General features: G+C 40.3%; 1 protein-coding gene across 2 annotated transcripts; it reads left to right on the forward strand.

The window, feature by feature from the left end:
• The first annotated feature begins 1,720 nt into the window (after positions 1 to 1,720).
• LOC104926122 (stromal interaction molecule 1) lies at positions 1,721 to 22,803 on the forward strand. 2 transcript variants are annotated; one of them, XM_027285217.1, is made up of 14 exons: positions 1,721 to 1,879; positions 3,018 to 3,134; positions 8,225 to 8,355; positions 8,439 to 8,553; positions 10,125 to 10,236; positions 10,724 to 10,839; positions 10,958 to 11,132; positions 13,005 to 13,182; positions 13,489 to 13,656; positions 13,752 to 13,852; positions 13,944 to 14,179; positions 14,809 to 14,895; positions 17,660 to 17,726; positions 18,991 to 22,803. In XM_027285217.1, exons 2-14 carry the CDS (start codon positions 3,020 to 3,022, stop codon positions 19,430 to 19,432), a joined length of 2,043 nt encoding a protein of 680 aa, XP_027141018.1. In that variant the 5' UTR covers positions 1,721 to 1,879; positions 3,018 to 3,019; the 3' UTR covers positions 19,433 to 22,803. The 2 variants fall into 2 exon arrangements, with proteins under 2 accessions (XP_027141018.1, XP_027141019.1); XM_027285218.1 differs by lacking the exon at positions 14,809 to 14,895.
• Positions 22,804 to 23,918: the final 1,115 nt, after the last annotated feature.

Below are 23,918 nucleotides of genomic sequence, written 5' to 3' on the forward strand. Positions count from 1 at the left end.
ATTTACAATTTTTAAATATCACAATTATCGTCAATACCGGTATATGTTGACATATACACTCACATCAATACAACACATAATGAAGAAACATCATTAGTCTGAAATATGATGATAAAAGACATTTACACTGTTCACACTCATGATAAACTTCCTGTCAGTTCAGCACTTCCTAATTATGGCCACACGGTGGCGCCATCACACCGCTGCGTCAGATTGATGATGCTGCCTTCAGAGCTGTGGGAAATTAGACAACCAGGAAAGAAAATCTGAGAGATTCCAACTGGGTTTACTTCATGAGGAGAAACTTTAACCCACAAACACAATGACTGATTTGCGCATTTATTGCTTTTGGTTTATTTTGTTGTTCTGGCTCCAGATTTACTGATCATTTTATTAAAACAAGCAGTCTAATCAGTCAAATGTCTAATTATTATTATTATTATTATTATTATTATTATTATATATTTTATTTGTATAGCACTCTGAAATTAACTGAAAGGCACTTTAGACAAATATAAGACTGATCAAACATGCTCAGTGAAGGCACCACTGACTCATCGGCTTTTATAATTAACCAGGGTTGAGGTGACGTTTGGCATTTCTTTATGCTGTATTCATCATTGTTTCATCTTTTGTCTCCTTGATAACTTGATAATTAAAACTCTCTCTTTTTTTTCTTTTTTTTTTAATCTAACGTTAACAGTTAAATTTGTTTTTAAGAGGAATATCTGAATATTTATTTTGTCACATATTTTTAGAATATATATAATATATGTTATATTGAAAATAACCATGTTGTCATTGCTTCTCTTTTAGTATTTAATTTGTAACCTGAACATGATTTCCTGTTTCTTTCATCAACAGTGGTAGCACTTTGTTAATAATTGCTGTTGTTGAACACCATCACATCATCTGCATAATGCAGTTTATGTTCTCTTCCTCCAATTATTAGTCCAGTTATACTTTCGTTCAATGTTCCATGAATAAGTTGGATCACCTTGTCTTGTAGTGTCCTGTTGGCTTTCAGTCTTACTTATTGTTGATTGTACATTATTAAATATGGCTACAAATCTATTGTAAATTCCAAAATCTAAAAACGGACATTAATATAAACAATAAAATAGAATTTCAACTAACTTTTTTCATTATAGATTATTTTCTTCATTGATCATTTAGACTATAAAGTTTGTTTGTCTTCAGTCAAATGGCAGAAAAGCAGGAAATATTGTTCAAATGACTATATGGAATAGTTAATTATCAAAATACTTCCATCGTCCACTAATCAGATGATCAGTGGTTAGATCCCCTGCTTCTCCAGTCTGCATGTCAAAGTGTCCTTGGGCAAGATACTGAATCCCAAATTACTCCCTGTAAGTCACTTTGGATAAAAGCGTCAGCTAAATGAATAAATGTCTTATTTTTAATGTGATATTGTATATTGGGAAATTAAAGAAGAGTACTACAGTTTGGCATACAGTGTTGTACTTTTACATAAATTGATGAAAACTGTATTTTATCTGGGATATTATATCGGTTAAAATATACCCGACGTTAGTGATGGTGTTACTAATTTTAACGTTAGTGTTCTAGGGTTTAAGCTCTACACATAAAACTTTAAAAGAAAGTAGTTCTCTGAAATCGGAGGTTTTTGCATGACGTGAACGCAGCGCAGGCGGATCTCTTCATGTGCTTTCTCTTTTCTTTTTTTTCTTCTCAGCAGCAGTTTGTTGAGTTTGAGTCTCGGGGTGGAGAACTGAACAATAAAGTGTTTTATCAACACGTCCCCCGACTCGTTTGGATCATTTCGAGTCGATCAAACCGGATCAGATCAGATCAGATCAGGATCGATGGATTAAAAAAAGGAGCAGCTGCCGCAGAGGTGAGTGATGATGAAAACTACAAACTGTGGCTTTGAACTCAAAACTGTTGAGGCTGAAGCGCGTTTTTCTTTTTTCGCTGTAGGGATGTTGGTGTGAAAGTGAACAGCTGTCTGACCTCCGACCGCCAGTCAAACAAACTTTTTATAAAATATCAACCATAATAATAATAAGAAGAAGCAGATCAATGAACCACTGAAGGAGATTATTCACTCCACGTTTTTATGAGTGTGGTTACATGATGGTGCAGTTGATGATGTAAAAAAAACAAAAAAACATTTCTGAGTTGATTTTCAGGTTTTGGCTGAATGAGATGAACAGAGGACAGTGAACGCCTCCTCGTGTTGTCATCTCATCTGAATGCACCAAAAGTCCTTAAAACATGAAAACATTACATCAAGATGTTTATCCCAGAAGTGATGCCACTTATTTTAACTGCAGATGTTAACAGTGTTAAAAATGAATATATGAGTATATTTACTTGAGTAGCTCTGACTCTTGAGTATCTTGGTTGTTCAGATCTGAATTTCTGCATGTAAAAATGTCTGAATTCAACAACAATATGTATATAATCATATACATAAATAACAATACTAATAAAATAAGTGGAAGAAATAAATACTATGTCTAAATAAAGTTTCTAAATTAACTTTCAGAAGATGTGATGCCTTTGAAAATAAAGTTATATGTAGCTCTGTCACAATAAACTGAAGCGATTCAGCACAGGCGTGAAGGCGTGAACCTGCACCAGCACTGCTAACGTTACTCTGCAAACCAATACAGTGTTTTCTCACTAGTTGACTAGTCTTCTTTTAAAACTGTTTACTCGAATCAAAACAACCCCAAACAGACGTAAAGCAGCCACAAAGACAACTACAAGTAGACGCAAAGACAACTACAATGAGACTCAAGACAGATAGAACAAAAATGTTTACTAGTGAGTCACATGATGCTGTTATGATAAGATAATGAAGATAATCCTTTTTCCTCCAGAGGGAAAATTAAAGTGTTTCAGCAGAGACAGATGACAGATGAATAATATAATGTGTTAAGAATAAGAGTATACTAGTTCAGGTGTTTAAACTAATGAGAAACGCTTTTATTTTGAAATGTTTACATGTTTTCCTTCTCTTTCCTCAGACATGGAGGGTGTGTGTGCGTGGCTGGTGTGTGTGTGCGTGCTGAGTGTTTGCACCGGGGCTCACAATTCATTGGACAGAAGTGACCATCGGGTTTCCAACGGCAACGCAGCCTCAGGTAGGAAACACACAGTCTGTGTGTGTGTGTGTTTTAGTGTGTATGTTTTAATGTGTCCAGCTCTTTAGTTTATGACCAAATACCACAGACTGTATAAAACATAGATGTGTCCGTGAGGTTTCTGTAGAGCTGTCATGAAGCTCACTGTGTTAGCTCTGGCTGCCACCGTGTTGGCAGTGCTACCTTTTCCACCTCCCAGCTAATCTAAAAATGGGCAAAGATGTGGATTGTTGGTGGACCTGAGGCAGGCTGAATGATGCCTGGGTGCTCGAATAAGTTAATTATGCATAACTTTTAAGCCTTAATATAATTTGAACATGTGAGTTCTATTAAAATCCAGACTTAGTACAGTTGTCATGAACGGGGAAATTAGCTATAGAGACCAAAACTGTTTTTTGTACCAGACTGTAAACATGTTTATTTCTGCTGTGAAGTTGGACATTATGGTGGACTTATGGAGACTGACTCGTTCTGTAGCCGGCCTCAAGTGACCATTTGAGGAACTGCAGTTTTTGGCTTCACAGTACAGCCACGGAGGGCTGCCGCTTGTACCTACCTGTAGCTGACATTACAGTGTTACATTTGAGAAGTTACATTTAATTGCTTTCTGTTGTCACATCGGTAGCTCTGTATGTTCGTGGTACCATCCAAGAGTTTCATTTTGAAGTAGGAGAAAGTACCAGAAACTGATCAGATCAGTCAATATATTTTACAGGACTTGATGAGTTAAGAGATCGATTGAGTGTTTATGTTATTTATAGTCTAACCTGGTTCTTGAGAAATATGAGTGCTGTTTCTGTTTGTACACTGTAAACAAATTATCCTGAGAGACAAAGACAATCCTGTCTCTCTGTAAAGACCAAATACTGTATATGAAAATAGAAAGATATATATATATATATAAAATAGAATAGCAGCATTTCCTGTTCTTACTGTCAACTCCAGTCAACTGGAAACTTCCTTTGAAACGTCCTTTTGTTTGAAGACTGTGTGTGTGTGTGTGTGTGTGTGTGTGTGTGTGTGTGTGTGTGTGTGTGTGTGTGTGTGTGTGATAGAGAGAGAGAGAGAGAGAGAGAGATAGAGATAGCGTGGACCAGCCGTTAGCAGCTCACCACAACTTCCTCGAGTTGACACATGGATGATGTCACAGGAAGTTAGAGGACAGAAATAAATTTGCCTTGTTTTTTTGTTAGAGAAAGACAAAGGCAAAAGAGTCCCACCTTCAGGTCTGAGAGCCAATAGGAAGAGAGTAGAGTCCCCACGTGTGAGAGACGTCACATTAGCACCATGCTAACGTGTTAACACTTCATTTAAGTTAACAGCATCTTCTGTTTGTCTGTTATGAAGACGTTTGTAGCTAATTTAACATTAGTATTATTACATTACCATTTTAATATTAGCATTCTGACTTTTTATTAATCCCTCGAGGGGCATTTACATGCATTTTAACCCCGAAATACAACCACACACATACAAAGGGACATGCAAACACCCTGGTGAACTGGCACCACTCCAGCTACCAGTCCACCTTCCATACTTTGGTCCATACTGGACTTGAACCAGCCACCCTCCGGTTCCCAAGCCAAGTCCCTACAGACTAAGCTACTGCAGCATTTTGACATCACCATCTTAACATTAGTATTGTATAAACATAAATATTTAACAGTGTAGGGAGGTGGACAGAGAGGTGATTTAATCAGACCTGGACTATTTACATGATTGTTGCACAATAGCAATATTATTTTTTTACAGTTATCATTAATACCAGTCACCGGACACCACTAAAATATACCATCCCTATCTGGACACGTGGACTGAATCATACAACTACTTTCTAAGTTCTAGTTTCACTTTGTGTCTTTGAAAGGTGCATGATGGGAAGTGAAGTTTTCCTGCAGTGTCGGGTGTTCAGTGTGCGACTTTGATTCGACCTTCCTCCTGTTTAATTCTATTATCTCTGTATTTTTATCCTCACAGCTGCCGATCTTAATCCTCAGACTAAACTCAGACCTTTCACTGAAGCTGTCACTCTGGTTACCTCTCTGTCTTCCTCTGTGGCTTTTGTCGCCGTCACAGAGGATGAGGGGAAATTTAAGCTGGATTTATAATGGGATCAAGGGGTTAACATCAGTCCCTTACGGAGATACCTTTGTTATCTGTTCAGCATCAAATTTCACACGCTGACAGTGCTACTGCAACCATGTTTGTGTGAACGCAGCCCGACTGTGGCTCTGTCTTAAAACCTCAAACGAAACTGACACAGCCGAGCTGCCGACCTCCACCACATTTTAAAATAGTTTGAGTTTTTTGTTTGAGTGTACACAGGTCTTCAAATATTGCAGTTGACGACTATATTTGTTTATATTTTGTCAAATTAGCACCATTAAAAGTTAATTAGCTGTTTACAGTGTATTCATGGGTGTAAAGACAGTCATCATTGGATTACTTACAACTTACATTAAGTCCTGCAGTTACAAGGTCTTTTTTTCTATGATTTCTATGTCTGGAAGGTTATTTATGACAGATTTATGATCAGACAATAATATTCTGCATTTTAGTTACTGATTTTATGTATTAATCACTTTTTATTGCTAATATGAACATGTTGTCAAGTAACTTAAAAGTAGCCCTTCCACGACTTTACTGGTTGCGTAAACAGGGATGAATTTTTCGTGGAAATCCAGTGAATTATTTATTTATACTCCTGACTGGCTTCTCTCTCCGCTTCCCTACAGTGTCAACAGCATGCAACACTAGTTAACATTAGCTTAGAAATGGAGTCTGCTAATGTCAACAACCAATCGGTATCCACAGAGAACACCAAGTCCAAAGTCAAAGCTAATGTTACTGCAAATCATGTGACATGTATTGTGATATTGTCGATTTAGCTGGCTAACGTATCAAAATCCTGTCTTGGGTGGATAATGTTAGCTAATTCATCCGAGCTGCAGCTCTGGTGTTGGTTTCTTATGGGGTGATTTGCAAACAGCGAGCTAGTTGGTATCATGGAGACAATGGTCCAGATAAAATAGGAACATTACAGATAGTGTTCAGTCTAGTGTATGTCACTTTTGGCCGATGCTCGCTCACACCTGCAGAGCAACAGGAGGCCAAATGTGTCGCTCGTAGCATTTCTGAATGTTACATAAAGAACCTCTAAAGTTTCTTCACCTGTGTTGGTGCCCTTCACCTCACATTGTCTCGTGTGTCACCTCAAAGTTCTGTTTTAAATCAAACTAACAAGCTCTTGACTCAAGCTGCAGCACGAAAACCTGCAGATCTTTAATCTGTCCTAATATTTACCCAGAGAGCTTAAAGAGCTAGACACAGACGGACGCTGCAGCAGGTTTACTGTCATGTTATCTGCAGCGTGAACAATCAATATTTATCCTCCAGTCTGAATTATCTAACATCTGGATCAGCTGCAGCTCACTATCACTGCTAAGAAACTAAACATCATAAGGAGGTCAAAGTTCACCACAGGTAGAAGAAGTACTTTAAGATAAAGACATTGTCAAACATTGTCGTAATGTTGAGGTTTGGACTGCCAAACAAAACAAACATGACTTCCCACATCACTTCTATGCAGACGACACTAATCTCTATCTGTCATTTCCACCTCGGCCTCTGCACGGATCTCTGAATGTCTCTCAGATATATCTACATGGTGCCGTTAAAGATGGCTTGTCTGAGCACCCAGGTTTCATTCAGCCCACCTCAGGTCCACCACGTCTTGGCCAATTTTTAGGTTTAGGACAACCGACATGGTGGCGACCACAGCCACCACACTCAAAACCGCTCTATGGGTGACATCAGGCATATGCTGTCCATTCTTTATACAGCCAGGGGTTCCTACCAGATCAGGGGCGTCCCCCTCTACCTTTGAAAACCTCCTGAAGACGCAGCTCTTCAGAGAATACCTCCTCTCTGAACACTGCCAACAACTGGACATGCTGAATCTATCCCCCCTCTACAACTGTCACTTGATTCAATGCAAGTAGTACTTATTGTCAACATTTCCTTATCACACTGTAACTTTCCCTTTTTGTAAGTTGGATAAAAGCAAAGGACTTAAATACTTCCTCCATCGCTGCAGGAAATACTAGTGTGGCCACAAATCAGCCAAAGCATTTTTAATACACACACACACACACACACACACACACACTCAGCTGAGCAATCATGCAGAGATGTTTCTGGAGGCTGAAATGACCAAAAGTAGTCAGGAATGAAGTTCAACCTGTTTAAATCTGCTGCTCTGTTTTCATGACGACTGTAGCAGCAGCAGTTGAGTGATTCGATAGATTCTAGCTACTAACTGGGCTAACAGGAAGTGCGAGTGTTGCTGCTGCACTGTAGAGAAATGTGATGCAACGTCAGCGTGATGTGAAAACAAAAGAGAAAAACATGTTTTTGATGCAAGATGGGCGATTTCTTGTCTGCTGTTCAGTATGGAACAATGTTAAATACATAAAAATGACACTATGATATAATAATGTGAGTGAAATTAACCAAATAATCAAAGTTTTATTGATTTATTTCATCCTTTTTCATGCCTCGGGATCAAGGCGTAGGTGGCTAGATCACAAAGAAACACTATCTCTTTGCTCTTAAATGTCTTTCCCTGAGGAACATCAGCAAATCAAGCAGCAAAGTTTACAAACAGGCCTAACTAGCCAGCAAGTGAGGTACATAGCATGTGTGTCTTTGTAAAGCTAAATAAGTTTCATTAAAAAATAAAACATTTTCTACACCTATTTTTTTATTATATATTTTTTTATTTTTACATAAGTAAAATATATATTTGTTCTTCACACCCACACAGTGTGAAGCATAACTGTGTCTGTTCTTGGACCTAAACAAAGATGGCAGCTAAAAAAAAAAAGGATGTTTATTCGTCCTGTTGCTGTTTTTCGGCTCAGAGTCGGGATGTTTATTCGTCCTGTTGCTGTTTTTCGGCTCAGAGTCGATGTTTGTCAAACTGACAAAGAAGCTCAGACTCGGCCTTTACCTGCTGCAGTGGGACATTTTGAGTACAGAAAAGATTGTTTTGCATGCACACATTATGATTTTTTCCCCCTGTGTTGTAGATCTGTGTGTGATAGACCAGCAGCTCTGCAAGGATGAGAACTCCCTGCTGAGTTTTGAGGCAATCCGCAGCATCCACAAACTGATGGATGACGACGCTGACGGGACGGTGGACATGACGGAGACAGACGAGGTGAGACGAAAACACTCAGACGTAGTGTATTGTTAATTGTATATTGTCCTGATTTTACACTTAAAAAAACAAACAAACTCCAGTTTCTCAGGGAGGATCTGAAGTATCACGACCCCAAAGCCAAACACAGCAGCTTCCACCGAGCCGACCTTTACATCAGCGTGGAGGACATGTGGAACACCTGGAAGAGCTCCGAAGGTGAGGACTTACTCCCAATAAATGTGGCTTTGTGAGCCACCTCTGTAGAGATTGGCATCAGACAAAATATATAATTTATTTAACTCATTGTTGAGGTCGTCATTTTAACCCCGGTGAAACTCTGTAACATACTCCTCATGGCAGGAGAGTTGACAAAGATCCTGCAGGAGGTGGATTAGAGTAAAAAAATCGCACTCTTTCCAGTCAGCAACCTCCGTTTCTGTGAAGCAAAATGTAGAAGTGCCAAAAACTACGGTTCTTCAAACTTCCACTTGAGGCTGGCTCCAGAACAAGTCAATCTCCATAAGTCTCCACGTTAAAATGTCCAACTTCACAGCAGAAATAAACATGTTTACAGCCTGGTACAAAAAACAGTTTTGGTCTCTTATCCTTGTGCTAACTAACCTTCATATTAACTTATCCTTGTGCTAGGCCTTGTGCTTTATATTGCTGTACAGACAGAAATCCAGTCTGAGTAGTGGAGCTGTATCTGTAGTTGAGTTTAACTAATTAGATCACAGCAGTTAGTGTTTATTTTACACTCAAGCTTCAGATCAAACTTAAGATCATCATGCCTCAACAGGATGCTGGTGTTTGTATAAAAGTCACTCTGGGAAAAATCATGAATGAAACAAAATCGGCAGATTGAGGGTAAAAGTAGTTTCAACAAAAACAAAAGGACACGAATATCAACACAGCTCTTCAGTGCATTTATTTACTCTATAAATAAAACAACAACATGTTCACATCGTCGCCTCAAAGAAACCAGGCCTCCGTTGAGGAATCACAACTTTTAAGGTTCATGTTGTTTTTTAAGATTTATCTTTAAAAGGAGGGAAGGAAAGATGAAGGACTGAACAGAACAATCACGTTGAGTGTAAAAATAAAATCCTATTTTTGGATCCCACTTTATATTCCAGCTCAATTTGTCACCGCGATGACGTAAGAAACGGCACATGAAGAAGAAAATGTTTATTTTTAGGCAAAAAACGCAGGAGTTGTAATAACAGAGAGAGACAGAGACATACAGCAGAAACGTATTAGCTTATTAATCGTCCGTCAGGAGGGAATCGTGGAAGAAATTCTTAAGATAAAAGAGTTTAAACCTGTACGAAGACAGTATGAAGAATAGACGACGGATCCACGTTGAAGCTCAGTGTGGTTAATTGGTTAAATTAGACTAAGAAAAACATAGTTATGTGTTTTATATTCCATTTCTTCCAGTAGAGACCCTTAAATATTAGACTGGACCTCTGTACAGTTGTCATGAACAGGAAAATTAGCTACAGAGACCAAAACTGTTTTTTGTACCAGGCTGTAAACTTGTTTATCTCTGCTGTCAAGTTGGACATTTTAACGTGGGGACTTATGGAGACTGACTCGTTTTGTAGCCAGCTTCAAGTGGACACTTGAAGAACTGCAGTTTTTGGCTTCACTTCACAGTCACAAAGGTTGCTGCTTGGTTTAAACCTCATTCAGCTGTTTAACTTTAATGTTGTTGATACATGAGAGCCTATGAGAGATAGATTATTTATTTAATTCTTCATTTTACATTTTGTGTGTGTGTTCAGTGTTTAACTGGACGGTGCAGCAGGTGGAGGACTGGCTGCGCATCAGTGTGGAGCTTCCTCAGTACGGAGAAACCTTCAGGAAACATCAGCTGGATGGAAAAGCTTTGCCCAGGTGACACACACACACACACACACACACACACACACACATTTGTGTTTTACAGTATTGTGTACCATGTTGCCATGGAGTCAGTGATTCAGCTGTGGCCTACCAATATTTGTTTACATTTATGCTGGCTTTACACCAAACGACAAATGATTTCAGTGTTGCAGGCAAATTTGAAATTTCGGTAAAAAATCATGAATGTTTTTCACCTCAACGTTGTAACATCATTTAAGCTCCTCTTGTTCACTCCTGAGGTTTCAGTATTGTTCAGATCCTGACGTTACTACAACAGTTTCCAGGTCTAAGGTTGTAAGAGCGTCCCTGAATGCACCTTTTTTTCAGAACAATCTTTGAGCTGCAAAACCACACAACCATGACAATGTTTGTTTCTCGGTTTCCACTTCCTCCTGAGGTTAAAATCTACAGCCCAGACTGAATGGTTTGTTTCTCTGCAAGTCTTCAATAATCTCTGTGATGTCTGTGTTCTCGACAGGCTGGCGGTGAAGAACACCACCCTGATGGTGTCCGTGCTCAAGATTTTAGACAGGAGTCATGCTCAGAAACTGCAGCTCAAAGCCCTGGACATCGTCCTGTTTGGACCGCCGCCAGGTGTGTGTGAGATATCAGTCATTAATTATATAATGCAGCGGTGTTATAAAAGAAGTACTGGTATATAAATTAATATTAAGTACTATATATTATACTGTGTTTATATTTGTGTATACAGGCCGACATAACCAGTGGAAGGATCTGGTCCTGGGTCTGTCCATCCTGATGGCGCTGGGTGGCTGCTGGTTCGCCTATGTCCAGACTAGGAAGTCCAGAGACGACATGGGGAAGCTGATGAAGGACCTGGAGGGTCTGCAGAGGGCTGAGCAGAGCCTGATGGACCTGCAGGAGAAGTGAGTCCATCACAGCTGAAACTGACTCGTACTGACCAGTGCTGACACGTACTAACTCCTTTAGACAAGTACTAACTCGTAGTCGTACTCGACACACACTTAATTTCATTACTTACACTACTGTATTATACTACTGCCTACTACTGTCTTTACTACTATTTCTAGGTTAAGTTAGCACATGGCTTAATTAGCATGAAGCTCAGTTAGGGCTAACTTTGAACATCTTCTGGTTTAATTTTATAAATGAGCAGCATGCAGCAGGAGGAATTAACTCATCTCCTGTGTGTGTGTGTGTGTGTGTGTGTGTGTGTGTGTGTGTGTGTGTGTGAGTGTTAGTGTGTGGATGTCTCTGGGGAAGCTTTCTGTCTACAGTCCTTATATGGTCAAAGAATAGCCGGCAGCTCAGCTCAGTCTGCATGCTCACACACACACACCTCCAAGTGTGTGTGTGTGTGTGTCATGTTGTAACATGTTGGTTCACCTCACATCTCTTCTGTTTTTCTTTCTGTCGTTCAAACTGCCAATTATACTGATAGTACTGTCACTGTTACACTATTGTTACTACAGTATTCCTGCTACTACTGGTCACTTCCAGACAACTGTTACTACTGTTGCTATGACAACACCTGGAGACAAACATATGTGGATCCAGAATCTGTAGACGGAGGGGATCCAGATTTTGGCACAGGTTCCTGTTTATACAGCGGTTAATCAGGTTTGTGCTCAGTACGTGTGGAGAACAAAAGAGGTGGAACCCACCACCTGGAATACAGTCGGAGAACCCGTCTGAGGTTCTGTGAGCTCCGTCCTGTAAACAACAACAGATCCACCGGAAACACAGACCACAAATTCAGTATAACTTTATTTATAAAACAGAGGTGACAGGACAACAATACTACTACTACTGATACTACGAGGAGTATTAATACTACTACTATTACTACTAGGAGTATTAATACTACTCCCATTACTACTAGGAGTAGTTATACTAGTACTACTATTACTACTTGGAGTATTGATACTGCTGCTGTTAATACTAGTAGTATTATTTTGACAATTTATTGCCGCTACAACTGTACTATGTACTACTAGTACCACAGCTACTACTATTATTTTCACTGGACTAATACTACTGTAACAAGTATTACTATACTGTCACTACTCCAATTACAACTATTAGTACTATTAGTAGAACTATCAGCCTGGCCATTCTACTTCTACTACTGTCACTACACCTACTAGTATTACTAGTACTTCTACCACTGTAAACTACTAGTTATAAATAACTCACACTATGTTGGTGTTACTGGAGGTAGTTTTCAGTCAACAGAAGTACTGTCTACAGTACTACAATAGAGGTGTACAGCTGCAGTATGTCAGTGTCAGTAGATTAAATTCAAACAGGTGTTCTGAGGTCACATATATACTGTTACACGCTCACACACACACACACAGTAGAAGTACACACAGATACACGTTCCTGAGACACAGCACCCCCCACTGTCACCAACAGTCATTACAGTATGACCTTAGACTGAAGTTTCATTCATGAAGTACTCTGAAGTACTACTGTAAAAGCAGTAGTAGTGGTAGTAGTTTTATATAAGTTTGTGGGTTTTATTGTTTTAATCTCCTGTTTAACATATTTAAAGTCCATGTAAAGTGGAACAGTACAGTGGAAGACCATGAGATGTAGCTGAAAGCACCAGAAACACAACGTAAGACTGACTTTAGGCCACGATTCTGTCAAACCGAGCCTGACTGACCGGATGAAAATAGAAGTACTGGACTATAAATGATAAACGTTACAGACTTTGGATGATCAGGTGACAGATGAACTGACTGCGGACGTTGTGTTGTTGTTCCCGTCAGGCTGCAGAAGGCTCAGGAGGAGCAGCGCTGCGTTCAGGTGGAAAAGGTGAAGGTGGAGGAGAAGCTGAGGATTGAGATCGACTCGGCCAAACAGGAGGCCTATCGACTCAAAGAGCTTCGAGAGGGAACCGAGAACGAGAGGAGCCGGCAGAAATACGCAGAGGAGGAGCTGGATCAGGTAGACGACTCTGCCGGGCCGGGATCCAGGTCATTGGACAGCAAGCTTGCTAACATTAGCCTGATAATGATAAAAACGTGACTCGCCTTATTATAACTTGACATGACTTGGGACTTGTTTGAGACTCGGTGAGTGACTTGACTTGCAAGTCATGAGAATAGTCAACTAAAGACTTGACATGAGTTCAGTTCATGATCTACCATCACCAGCTCTTTTCATAGTAAAGAGTCTGTTGTCTGTCCGGAAAATTCAAAAAATTCAAATTGATATTACCTTTTTTAAAAGAGTGAAAATTGTATATCGTAGGTTCGTATGGCGTTGAAGAAGGCGGAGAGAGAGCTGGAGTCGCGGGTTCACTGGACTCCACCAGAGGCTCTGCAGAAGTGGCTGCAGCTGACGCACGAGATCGAAGTTCAATACTACAACATCAAGAAACAGAGTGCAGAGAGGCAGCTGCTGCAGGCCAGAGAGGGGGTGAAGACAACAACACACTGATGACAGTGACGCATACACTGATAGTGATGATGATGATGATGATGATGATGATGAACATGGTGGTGGTGTTTCAGGCAGAGAAGATCAAGAAGAAGAGGAGCTCTCTGTTTGGGACGTTTCATGTAGCTCACAGCTCCTCGCTGGACGACGTCGACCACAAAATCCTCTCTGCCAAGTGAGTGACCTTCTTCAGACCCACAAATATTCAACTGTCAACTGACAGGTCCCAGGTCATGATTCGCTAACACCCCCTTTGCCTCCTTCAGACAGGCTCTGGCCGAGGTGACTTCGGCCCTGCGGGAGAAGCTCCATCGCTGGCAGCAGATCGAGTCTCTGACGGGTTTCTGTGTGGTCAATAATCCGGGTTTAGGAGCTCTGGCTACCTCCCTCAACCTGGACCCGTCCTTCCTTGGCCTCCGACCACCGACCCCTCAGCACCTCATCCTCTCTGATGACCTTGACGACATGGACGAAGACATCCTGTCTCCAGGGACGCTGCAGTGTAAGTCTAAGTCAATGAGAAATTTGCATTTGTCTGGCGATATTTTATATTTTCTTCTTGACAGCATGTTCAGACTCAGACCAACAGCAAGCGTACCTACGAACAAACTTGTGTGCATCAAACCTTAGTAGTCCAGACTTTTATTTGCGTCAGTCTAATGCCATAAATACTCACTAGAGCACTGAATGTGGATTAATCCACTGCTGAAAATAGACCCCAATAAAAGCATAATTTGTTTGATTAAAAACAAGAGGGAGCAGCTGTTTATTGAACCTTTAAACATCATGAATGTGTTTTTAAACATGTACATGTCTTCAGTAGGAACCAATAGGCTCAGAGCTGAGAGCCACGTGTTGCTGGTTTGGATCTGAACATGAGATTTGAAATGAAACTGACTTACTGTAGAGATTCAGTCACCACTTATCACTTCAGGTTTCCTACAGAGGCTCATGAGGGATAAACAGCTTCACACGATTCTCAGCCAACATTCAGTATGTCAGGAAATAAATCATGAAACACCTGACCTCATCTCCTCTCAGCTCTCACCTGTGGTCCACTCACTGTCTCCATCCTCTCCTCTGATTGGTCCCTTTTTTCTTGGCATCTCTTTCTTGATTGGCTCCCTCCAGACGCAGCGTGGCAGATGGACCGGCGAGTGAGCGACCTCTGGCCCCTGAGTGGCATCGCAGACAGCCAGTCGCCATGGAAACACTCTGGTTGGCCCCTCCCTCCTTCACCCCCCTCTTCCCTCTGATTGGTTCATACCTCTGTACGATTACGGGCATAACTAATCTGACGTTGTGATCCTTTGATTGACAAGCAAACTCTGTCAGGGTTACCACTGAGGTTTAGAAAAATCAGTCAATATAAATTAAGACTTTCACATGAGCGTAAATATACAAATAAATATAAAATTTTAAAAACGTTGCCATTGTTGACAATACACACAAGTGTCTGTGTAACGTTAGCCGGTATGCAAGACTCATATGGATAGAGTATCAGTAAGGGCTGATGGTAGCTAACGTTAACCTGATAACAATTGATATAATAAGTGAATTCACTTGACTTGAGTCGCATGTGAATCTTCAGTTGTTTTTAATGTTTAGTAGGATGTAAATGTATAAATAACAGTATATAAAGTCAAACATTTGACTCAAGTAATTTGGTAAAAGTCTCAAGTAAGCTACAGAGTTGCATGAGTGAAAAGATTGTATCTAACATTAGCTAATTTGGTTTGAAGTTAAGGCAAGTCAATTATTATAATGCTAACGTTCCCGTGTTACGTAGTTGTGAGAGAACTGCTGGCGGTGTTACATATAATGTTAGATATACAGTAGCTCCCTAAAATAAATACTTCTTCTGCCTCTGGGTAAACTAAGGTCACTAGTGGAAAAAATTGAGTCAACAAACGACTTACAGTAAGTTCAAGCAAGTCATTCTTCTTTTCAGTCTTTGCATCAATCATTATCAAGCTAATGTTAGCTAGCTACCAAGTGGTAAATAAAGAGATTGTACGGCTCAGAAAGATTCAAAGTTTCAGATACGTTTGTTACACGTGTTATTTGCCATTTTATACAAGAATACAGGCTCTTAAAATACAAACAAATAAATCTATAAAAACATACTATTGGTAAAATTAAATGGGTCATATATGTAAATAATAATGGACGACTCTGTGAAAACTAAAGTTTATAATAACTGCTTAAAAATCTGATTGCTTGAATTTGACCCAACAATCCGTCAAAGTCTGCAGAAAAATGTGTGGGTCGATGAATGTGGGAACCAAAACAAAAAGAGCTTTACACTTTTAAACAGAGGTACAAATCAAAAAGAAGGCGGCATTCACATGAAAACCTCTATGTTGTTATGGGAAGAAAATCCCTTGAGTAAGGAAGACTGGATTCAAAGTTTCAAAGTTGGATTTATTATTCTTGTACAAGAAGGAGCGTTTAACAGTGCAACACACAAAAGGGGGTTACAGAGAAAAGGCTCCCTGAGGAGCTCTAACAGTTGGTTCTTATACATTTTTAAAAAAAATGGGCTGTCTCTCCCCACTGATACAGATAACATCATAACGTCCTTTTTTGGTTTTCTGCTCAGTAATGAGCATTATGATTCATATCCAAATGATACTCCCATAGCCTGTCTCTCAGCAGGTTTCCATGTGAACGCCTCCTCACCTGTGCACCTTCACCCTTCACCTCCACCTCGGCAGATCAAACAAAGCTGTTTGGTCTCCTCTTCCTCTCCTCACCTTTTCACTCTGAAGACGAGGAAAACTCGACACTATTTTAACAACAGTTCACCTGTTTTCCCTCCTTCTTTTCACTAACATCCACTTACAGGTCTGCAGCAGTTAAAAGCACAGTTTTATTTTATTTTTTTACTTTCTGAATTTCAGCTTTGGCTCCTGGCAGAGTTTTTGTTTGTATTCCATAACGCAACAGATCCATTTTGAGTCAAGTCTCCAAGGATATTTGATTGGAAAAGTGTTTGTTTTTGAATTACAGTCAAAATCTCTTGATCAGAGATCTCCAAGATCAGATCCCGAAGGTTGACCAGTTTACAATTTAAATAACTGAATCACTCTCAGTGATGCAAAGAGACAGTGTCTAGATGGTAACCCTGATTCAGCACAGTAGGGCTCGTTTTGGTAATGGCAGATATATATACTGGGAGCTGTTTTAATATTTCTTGTCTTGCTGAATTTAAAGCACATCTGCAGTCACACAAAAGAGAAAATTAGTTGTTTAAAAGACAAATTGTTAGGAAAACTAGTTAAGCCTTTAGGAAGTTTGGGCACCAAAACTACTCGGTTCGAGCTAAACATTCATACATATTCACACAGCAATGGCAAAGCCTTCCAGAGCAATTTGGGGTTCAGTATCTTGCCATGCAGACTCAAGGAGCCGCCGATCATCTGATTTGTGGAAGACGCGCTCTGCCTCCTGAAGCAACAAATCTACTTGCTTAGGTCAAGGGGACCAAAACGTTTTTAGTTTAGTTAGGCACCAAAAGTACTCGAATCAATTCAGGTACTGAAACTACCTGGAAACTACGATGGAAAAAAACCCAACAACTACTACTTGGTTGGGTTTACACACCAAAACTATTAGTTAGGTTTAGGCACCAAAATTATGTTGTTAGATTCATGCAAAAAAAAAAAAATCCTTGGCTAGTTATAGGCAACTCCCTCCTTCCGTCTCCTAGAAACAACACATCTAAATCTCGGGTTACCATCTAAACATGGCATCTAATTCAGCAACATCTAATATGACTGAACAAAATGGATAATTTTGTTCTGAATCTGTTTCACATTTTGCACTTGTTCTCTTGAAGATTGCTGTCATGAATCTGTTGTCCTTTGCACTCGTAACACTTTCATTTAAAGAAGTATTTTCTGCTGTTTGTGAGTCTGAACTTCCTGTTTCTGGTTTTCAAAATAAAAACTAACTCCTCTTCCTCCTCCCTCGCCTGCAGTTCAGAGTTTGATGCCTCCCCTGCGACAGAGGATAACAGACCCCGCTCTGACGTTCAGCTCTCAGAGGTTGGTTGAAGGACGGACTTTACCTCAACAGGAAGGGCGTGGTCAGTTTACATCGTCCCGCCCTCCCAGCGGCCACGCCCGGCAGAATCGCAGCCGCTCTATTGGGCAGCTGGAGTTCCTCCCCGTACCTTCCCCTTCTCTCTCCACCTCCCTGTCTCACCCTTCCATCGGCCCCACCTCTCCTCCTCACCCTCCTGCTGTCTCGTTCTGTCCTCCGCCCACCAACTCCACCTCATCGTCTCCTTCTTCTTCCTACACTGAAGGCGCCTCTCAATTTTCTGCTCTGCTCTTCCGTTCTTCATACTTCCATTCTGTGGAGGCGGCGCCGAAACTCCCGTCTGCTGGAGGTGCTTCAAAGAGCCAGGGGCAGCGCTGTCGCTCTGGCAGCTTCGGGTATCTTCCTCCTCTGCATGGCAATTTTCCAAAGATACTGACGTACTAACAAGACCTGATTACTGAAACCTTAATACACACGGATTTGATCAACAACTTGTACCATCAGGGTTGTAAATTTGGGTATTTTCATACGCTGATGACTTGATGTTTTGCACAGTCCAACATACCCTGATTCAACATCTTATATTTGTCTTAACAACTTTAAAGGTTCAGTGTGTAACTTTTAGGGTGGTCTATTAGCAGATATGTTTTTTACAGTAGCCAAGAACGGCTAAAGAAGACATAGAAGAAGAAGTGTTACTAGTTGCTAACAGTTTTGTGTTTTGTGAGATGTTTAAGCAAGTTAAACATCAACAAATGGAGGATCATACTTATTATTTAGCACAAGAAAACCAGAGGGAGCAACAATCAGCAGTGAAAACACGAAGAAGCAACAGATTAGCTTCTTACCCATACGTTGTTAATCTTGTATTAGGATGCAGAACAGTCAACAAACACACCAACACGGTGGACAACAATGACATTTACTATGAGCTATAGTTTTACAAAATATCTAACTAAATCTAAAGGAACCTCAACAGCCTCAACAGGCTACTCGTGTTTGTGACGGTTGAGTTGATTGCAGTCTGAAATCTCACCACTAGATACCACAAAATCTTACACGCTGTACCTTTGAGAGAAATAAATAACAAAGCATTCATGTACGAGGTCAAATGTACGCCACGATGGAGCTTTATCTTTCCATTTCATTTCTTCTTGCTCACTTTTCCTTCCTAATGTTGCTGTAGCTATCTAAGACTGTTGATAATAATAATAAATGTAAGCATGTTAGCAACATTAGCGTCATTATCCCCTCTCTCTTTTTCAGGGACATTATGAACCGCTCAGACTCTGACTCCTCCCTCTCTCACTCTCATGGCGAGTCACGAAACCTGTACGGCTCCAAGCCCTTCCTCCTTTCATCCAGGCTCTACACCCGGCAGGGTCAGAGTTCTGGGATTAGCACCTTGGGAGGAGGCCTCGAGAAGAGCTCCAGCCTCGGGGAGCTGAGGGGCAGCCCGGCCACCGCCCTCGCCTCCTCCTGCTCCACACGCTCCCTCTGCATCACGTCGGACGCCACCGACGGCCAACTTGTCTTCTCGTCCTCCGCCTCGTCCAGCTCATCAGGCAGTGGTCGCGTGGCGGGCGTCCAGCTCCCGGCCAGGAGGAGCCCTATGGAGGAGTACAAGGGTGAAGAGAGCGAGTCGTCCAGCAGCCGGAGGAGAAACGCTTTTAATAAGATCTTTAAGAAGAAGCAGGGACGTCACTGAACGTCTCAAAACTAAAAATCTGCTACAGAATCATGATGAGATCTTCATCATGACAAACACACAGGGAACATCCATTTTTAACGCTTCGCACAACCAATTTTTATTCCTTTTTTCTGTTGAACTGAGGAAAAATATCAGATTTGGACTCACTGAGTACAACGTAGAACACAAGTGAAGAACAAAAGAAGGACTGAAGAAGTAGAACTGGACTCAGGACTTCACTTTCTTTGTCTTCTGAAAGAGAAACTTTCTGAGACGTATTCTAACTGAAAGATCTCACCTGGTGAATTCAGCATCTTTTAAATCAAGAAGTCTTCTTTCTGTCAGGGTAGAAAATACTTCAAAGACCAGATTTAGAGCATCAGTAGTTCAACAATCATTCATGTTCATCAGAGAAATAATTGGAGTTGTAGAAGGTAGTCCTATTTGAAGGTACGTGTTAGCTAACCAACAGCCTGGTACGATGATAGGTCACCGAAAGATTCGATAACTGAGCTGCTGTAACAACCAAAATACATGAATGGTTCAGACCAAAGAACATCAGCTGAAAGTGGATCATAGATCGCTCTTGATTCAACTTTAAGAAACAATGAAGCTCCAAAACTGCAGATCCTGCAAGAGTAAAAAAAAATCTCATTCTAAGCGGCAACCTCCGTTTCTGTGAAGCAAAGCCAATGTGGAAGTGCCAAAAACTGCTGTTCCTTAAACGTCCACTTGAGGCTGGTTACAGAACGTGTCAACGTCCATAAGTCCCTGTGTTAAAATGTCTAACTTCACAGCAGAAATAAACATGTTTACAGCCTGGTACAAAAAAATAAGGTTTTGGTCTCTATAGCTAATTTCATCGCTCATGACAACTGTACTGAGGGTGAATTTTTATATAACTCACCTGTTCAAATTAAATTAAGGTTTAAAGTTTTACATAACTAACAGCGTGGCAGCTTTGATTGACAGGTGGCTTGTTTGAGCACCATTCAGTCTGCCTTAGCTCCACCAATGATCCAACCCATTTTTCGCCATAAAACGTCACAACGTCCTGGATACAACGTCCATGTTTCATACTGTCTATGAGTCCAAGCAGCAGTAGAAGAAGAGATGCTGCCTGGCTGCAGCGATGTTAAATAAAACACTGTAATCTGCAGATTTGTGGACAGCTGTTGCTGGGTTTAGTGCTTTATTCAACGCTCCAGCCTAACGGAGACCAAAACTAGCGGTTCCAGCGTTCAGGTGCTCATTGTCAACACGGGAGGGAAGCTTCCCTCAGACAGCCAGTAATAAACTGGGATCAGTTTGATCAGATGATGATCTGACAACAGGCTGCTAACAACAACAAACTATGTACATGGAAATCTGAATGATGATCAGTTTACATCATAAATAAATGAGTTGATGAGGATCCTCTGAACAAACTGTTGAACACGTGAGTTGTAGATTGTGGGATACTGAGGACCAAATCATACCACAGGTGTAGTTTGAGACAGAGTCAGGATGCAGGTCTCTGTCTGTTAATGCATGTGTCAGACGCGTGATGGGAACTCGTATATTATTTTGTATGTGCCATATGTATATATCAGAGTGGAGTTTATGATTTTATTATCTGTTGAAAGGCTCTGTTCTTATGATGGTGCAGTTGGAGGTGGTTCAGCCATCTGATGTCAGCTGTTGGACAGATTTTTTCACTTTTGACGTCAAGTTTAGGTCAATTCTGTGCTTCTGATTTTAAATTCATCATTTTGTCATTTTAGACTATTAATAAACCTTCCTAAGTCCCGCTTTCTTTTCTCCAATCGCAGCTGAGCAAGCCTTAAACAACTTCCTCTTTTCCTGTAATTAGATAGGCTATGTGCTAGCTTGTTTATAATTTATGACAACCACATTTTGAAGATAGTTAAAAGATAAACAATCTTAAGTTATTAAGCTACTTAGTGAGCATTCTGCTAACATCAGAAGTAACTAAGGCCCTAATAATTCAAGTAGATAAGCTATCTAGACAACTAGCATTTTCTCTGTAGCAAATAAATATGCCCATTTTTATGTTTTAACCACCTTCAAAATTTGTCTCTTTAAAGTGAACGAGCTAACATGTGGCATATCAAAGTACAGCAAAGAGTTGACTGAGGATTGCTCGACTGTGACTGGAGTACAGAGTGAAAAGGGGCGGGAAAAATACATTTTATATCTGTTTTGTTCTGTTTAGACGATATTTATTGATATTGGTTAAGAGTGGAGAGATTTTTAAAAATATTCAGACACAATAACTGTCCACCATCATCGAAGCAGAGCCTGAGGGCTTTTTAACTTATTCTCACTGTTTGATGTTCACCTGTAGAGGAAATGTAAGATTTTACTCAGAGAAATAAAAATATGTCTGCACGCACAAACACACACACAAGCACGCACACCCAGTAATACATCAGCTGATGTGTGTGTTTCGTCTGGGGCAGGATGTTCAGACGGATGTGAGCTTTTAATCAAGTTCACTTTATTTACTCTGAACAAAGATGAATGTCACGATATGTTTATATAAAGAAGAGCTGCTGTGTGAGAACTTCATTACCCAGAAATCCTGGCACATGATGCCAATAAACTAAACATAAGCAGAATTCCACATCTAAAGTCAGAAACAAAGTACTGATGAATGTAAACTTTTATTTTGTTTATGAGCACTAGTGATCGTTAAAAGTTCTTCTCTGGTGGAGGTCTTCGATTAGTTCTGAGTTGAACTTTACTGACTGTTGGTGTTTCAGATCTTTGTCCAGCTGCTGGAAACTTGTTCTTAAATTGTGTCATTCACGCTCTCGGTTCAATAAATCGTGCTCTTGTATTTAAATTATTAACCGCTGCTGTCATGTCATTAGTTTGTTTGGTGCTCTTGACTGAATTTGTGCTGTCAAGTTAATACATCGTGCTTTAGAGTGACGTATGAGGAGTCATTTAACAAAAAAAAACAGATCAAATCAATCTTAAAATGAATAAACAAACACATTTGATTGATCACAACGAAAACATTATTCAATGTAAATGTGCAAGATATCACACAGTTGATCGGCGATGCATTCAATGACCTGTCAGCTGCAGAGAAAGAGGCAGATGATTAACCATCAGGTGGCAGTACAGAACCAAACAACAGCAGAGTGAGCAAACGCTTCATTTTGGTTTGTTAAGGGTCAAATTCAGCTGTTTTGTACATTAAAAGTATCGATAATATGACAATTCTACCTTAATCTGACTGTCAGTCAGCAGGTCTCATTCTCGTTGTTTAAAAAATTTATGTTCAGAACTAAAAAAGGTTTTTAAAGTGAAGGATGTTTCTTCTACAAACATATTTGGTGCAGTTTAATGTGAATAAAGAAATTAACATAAAAATAGAAGTCACAAGTAAGTCTGAAGTCCTGTTTATGAAATCACAGGTGATAGTATCGTGACTGGGTATGAAAGGGCAAAAACTGAAATTAGTCTTAGAGTTTAAAGAACGATGTTTGTCAACACACAGTTTGAATTAATTTATAGATTTCACCATCTACAATCTATAATCCATTAAAAGATTTAGAGAATCCAGAGAAATCTCTGCATGTAAGGAGGGCAAGGCCCAAAACCAACACCGAATCCCCGTGACCTTTGACCCCTCAGGCAGCAGCACTTCATTAAGAACCGACATGATTGTATGAAGGATGTTACTGCAGGGGCTCTTCAGAAAATCATCTTTGGTAAACAAAAGCTGCAGTTTCTACAGAAGTTAGTGAGTCTTCATAAGCCCCCATGTTAAAATGTCCAACTTCACAGCAGAAATAAACATGTTTACAGCCTGGTACAAAAACAGTTTGGGTCTCTATAGCTAATTTCCATATTCTTGACAACTTTACTGAAAACTCACCTGTTAAATTATATTAAGACTTAAAGTTCCTGCAAGTTTTTATTGAATTTTCTTGTGTTTTATTGACAAAAGCCGTCACGTTGTGTAACGTCTTTCTGCTCGCAGTAGTTTCACCTTATATGGGTTTTTTTTCTCCTGAATAACGCAACGTCTCTTCCTGTCTGCTTCACTCCTCCCTTCCAACCACGTCCTGTGTTTCTGCTCAGAGGACAAACCGCCAACAACGATTGGTCAGAAGATAAACAGAGACACACCTGAAAGGAGAGGAGACATTAATGTACATGTTGTATTTTAAAACTTCTTCACCTCCCTAAGAAACCTCGTTCAAAAAACACGTTGTTTTAGCGGCAGTGTGTTGCTCTGTGCTCTGGTTATGCAACCAGAAGTGAAGAAAGACAAATGCAGAAATGAAAGATGAAATTTCTCCGTCCGAGTGACTCAACTTCCCTTTAGAGCACAGGAGACATCCTGCAGAGCAACAACAATACCCTGCAGGTTCCTCTTCATTTAAATTATCACCAGCACATGGGAGGTGGACAGAATAACAGAAACACCTGAGCTCTCTGATGAAAAGGCCCATGAGGGGGAACTGAGATTAAACTCGAGCTCTGC

The sequence above is a fragment of the Larimichthys crocea genome, chromosome XII (assembly GCF_000972845.2).
Source record: "Larimichthys crocea isolate SSNF chromosome XII, L_crocea_2.0, whole genome shotgun sequence".
Classification (NCBI taxonomy): Eukaryota; Metazoa; Chordata; class Actinopteri; family Sciaenidae; genus Larimichthys; species Larimichthys crocea.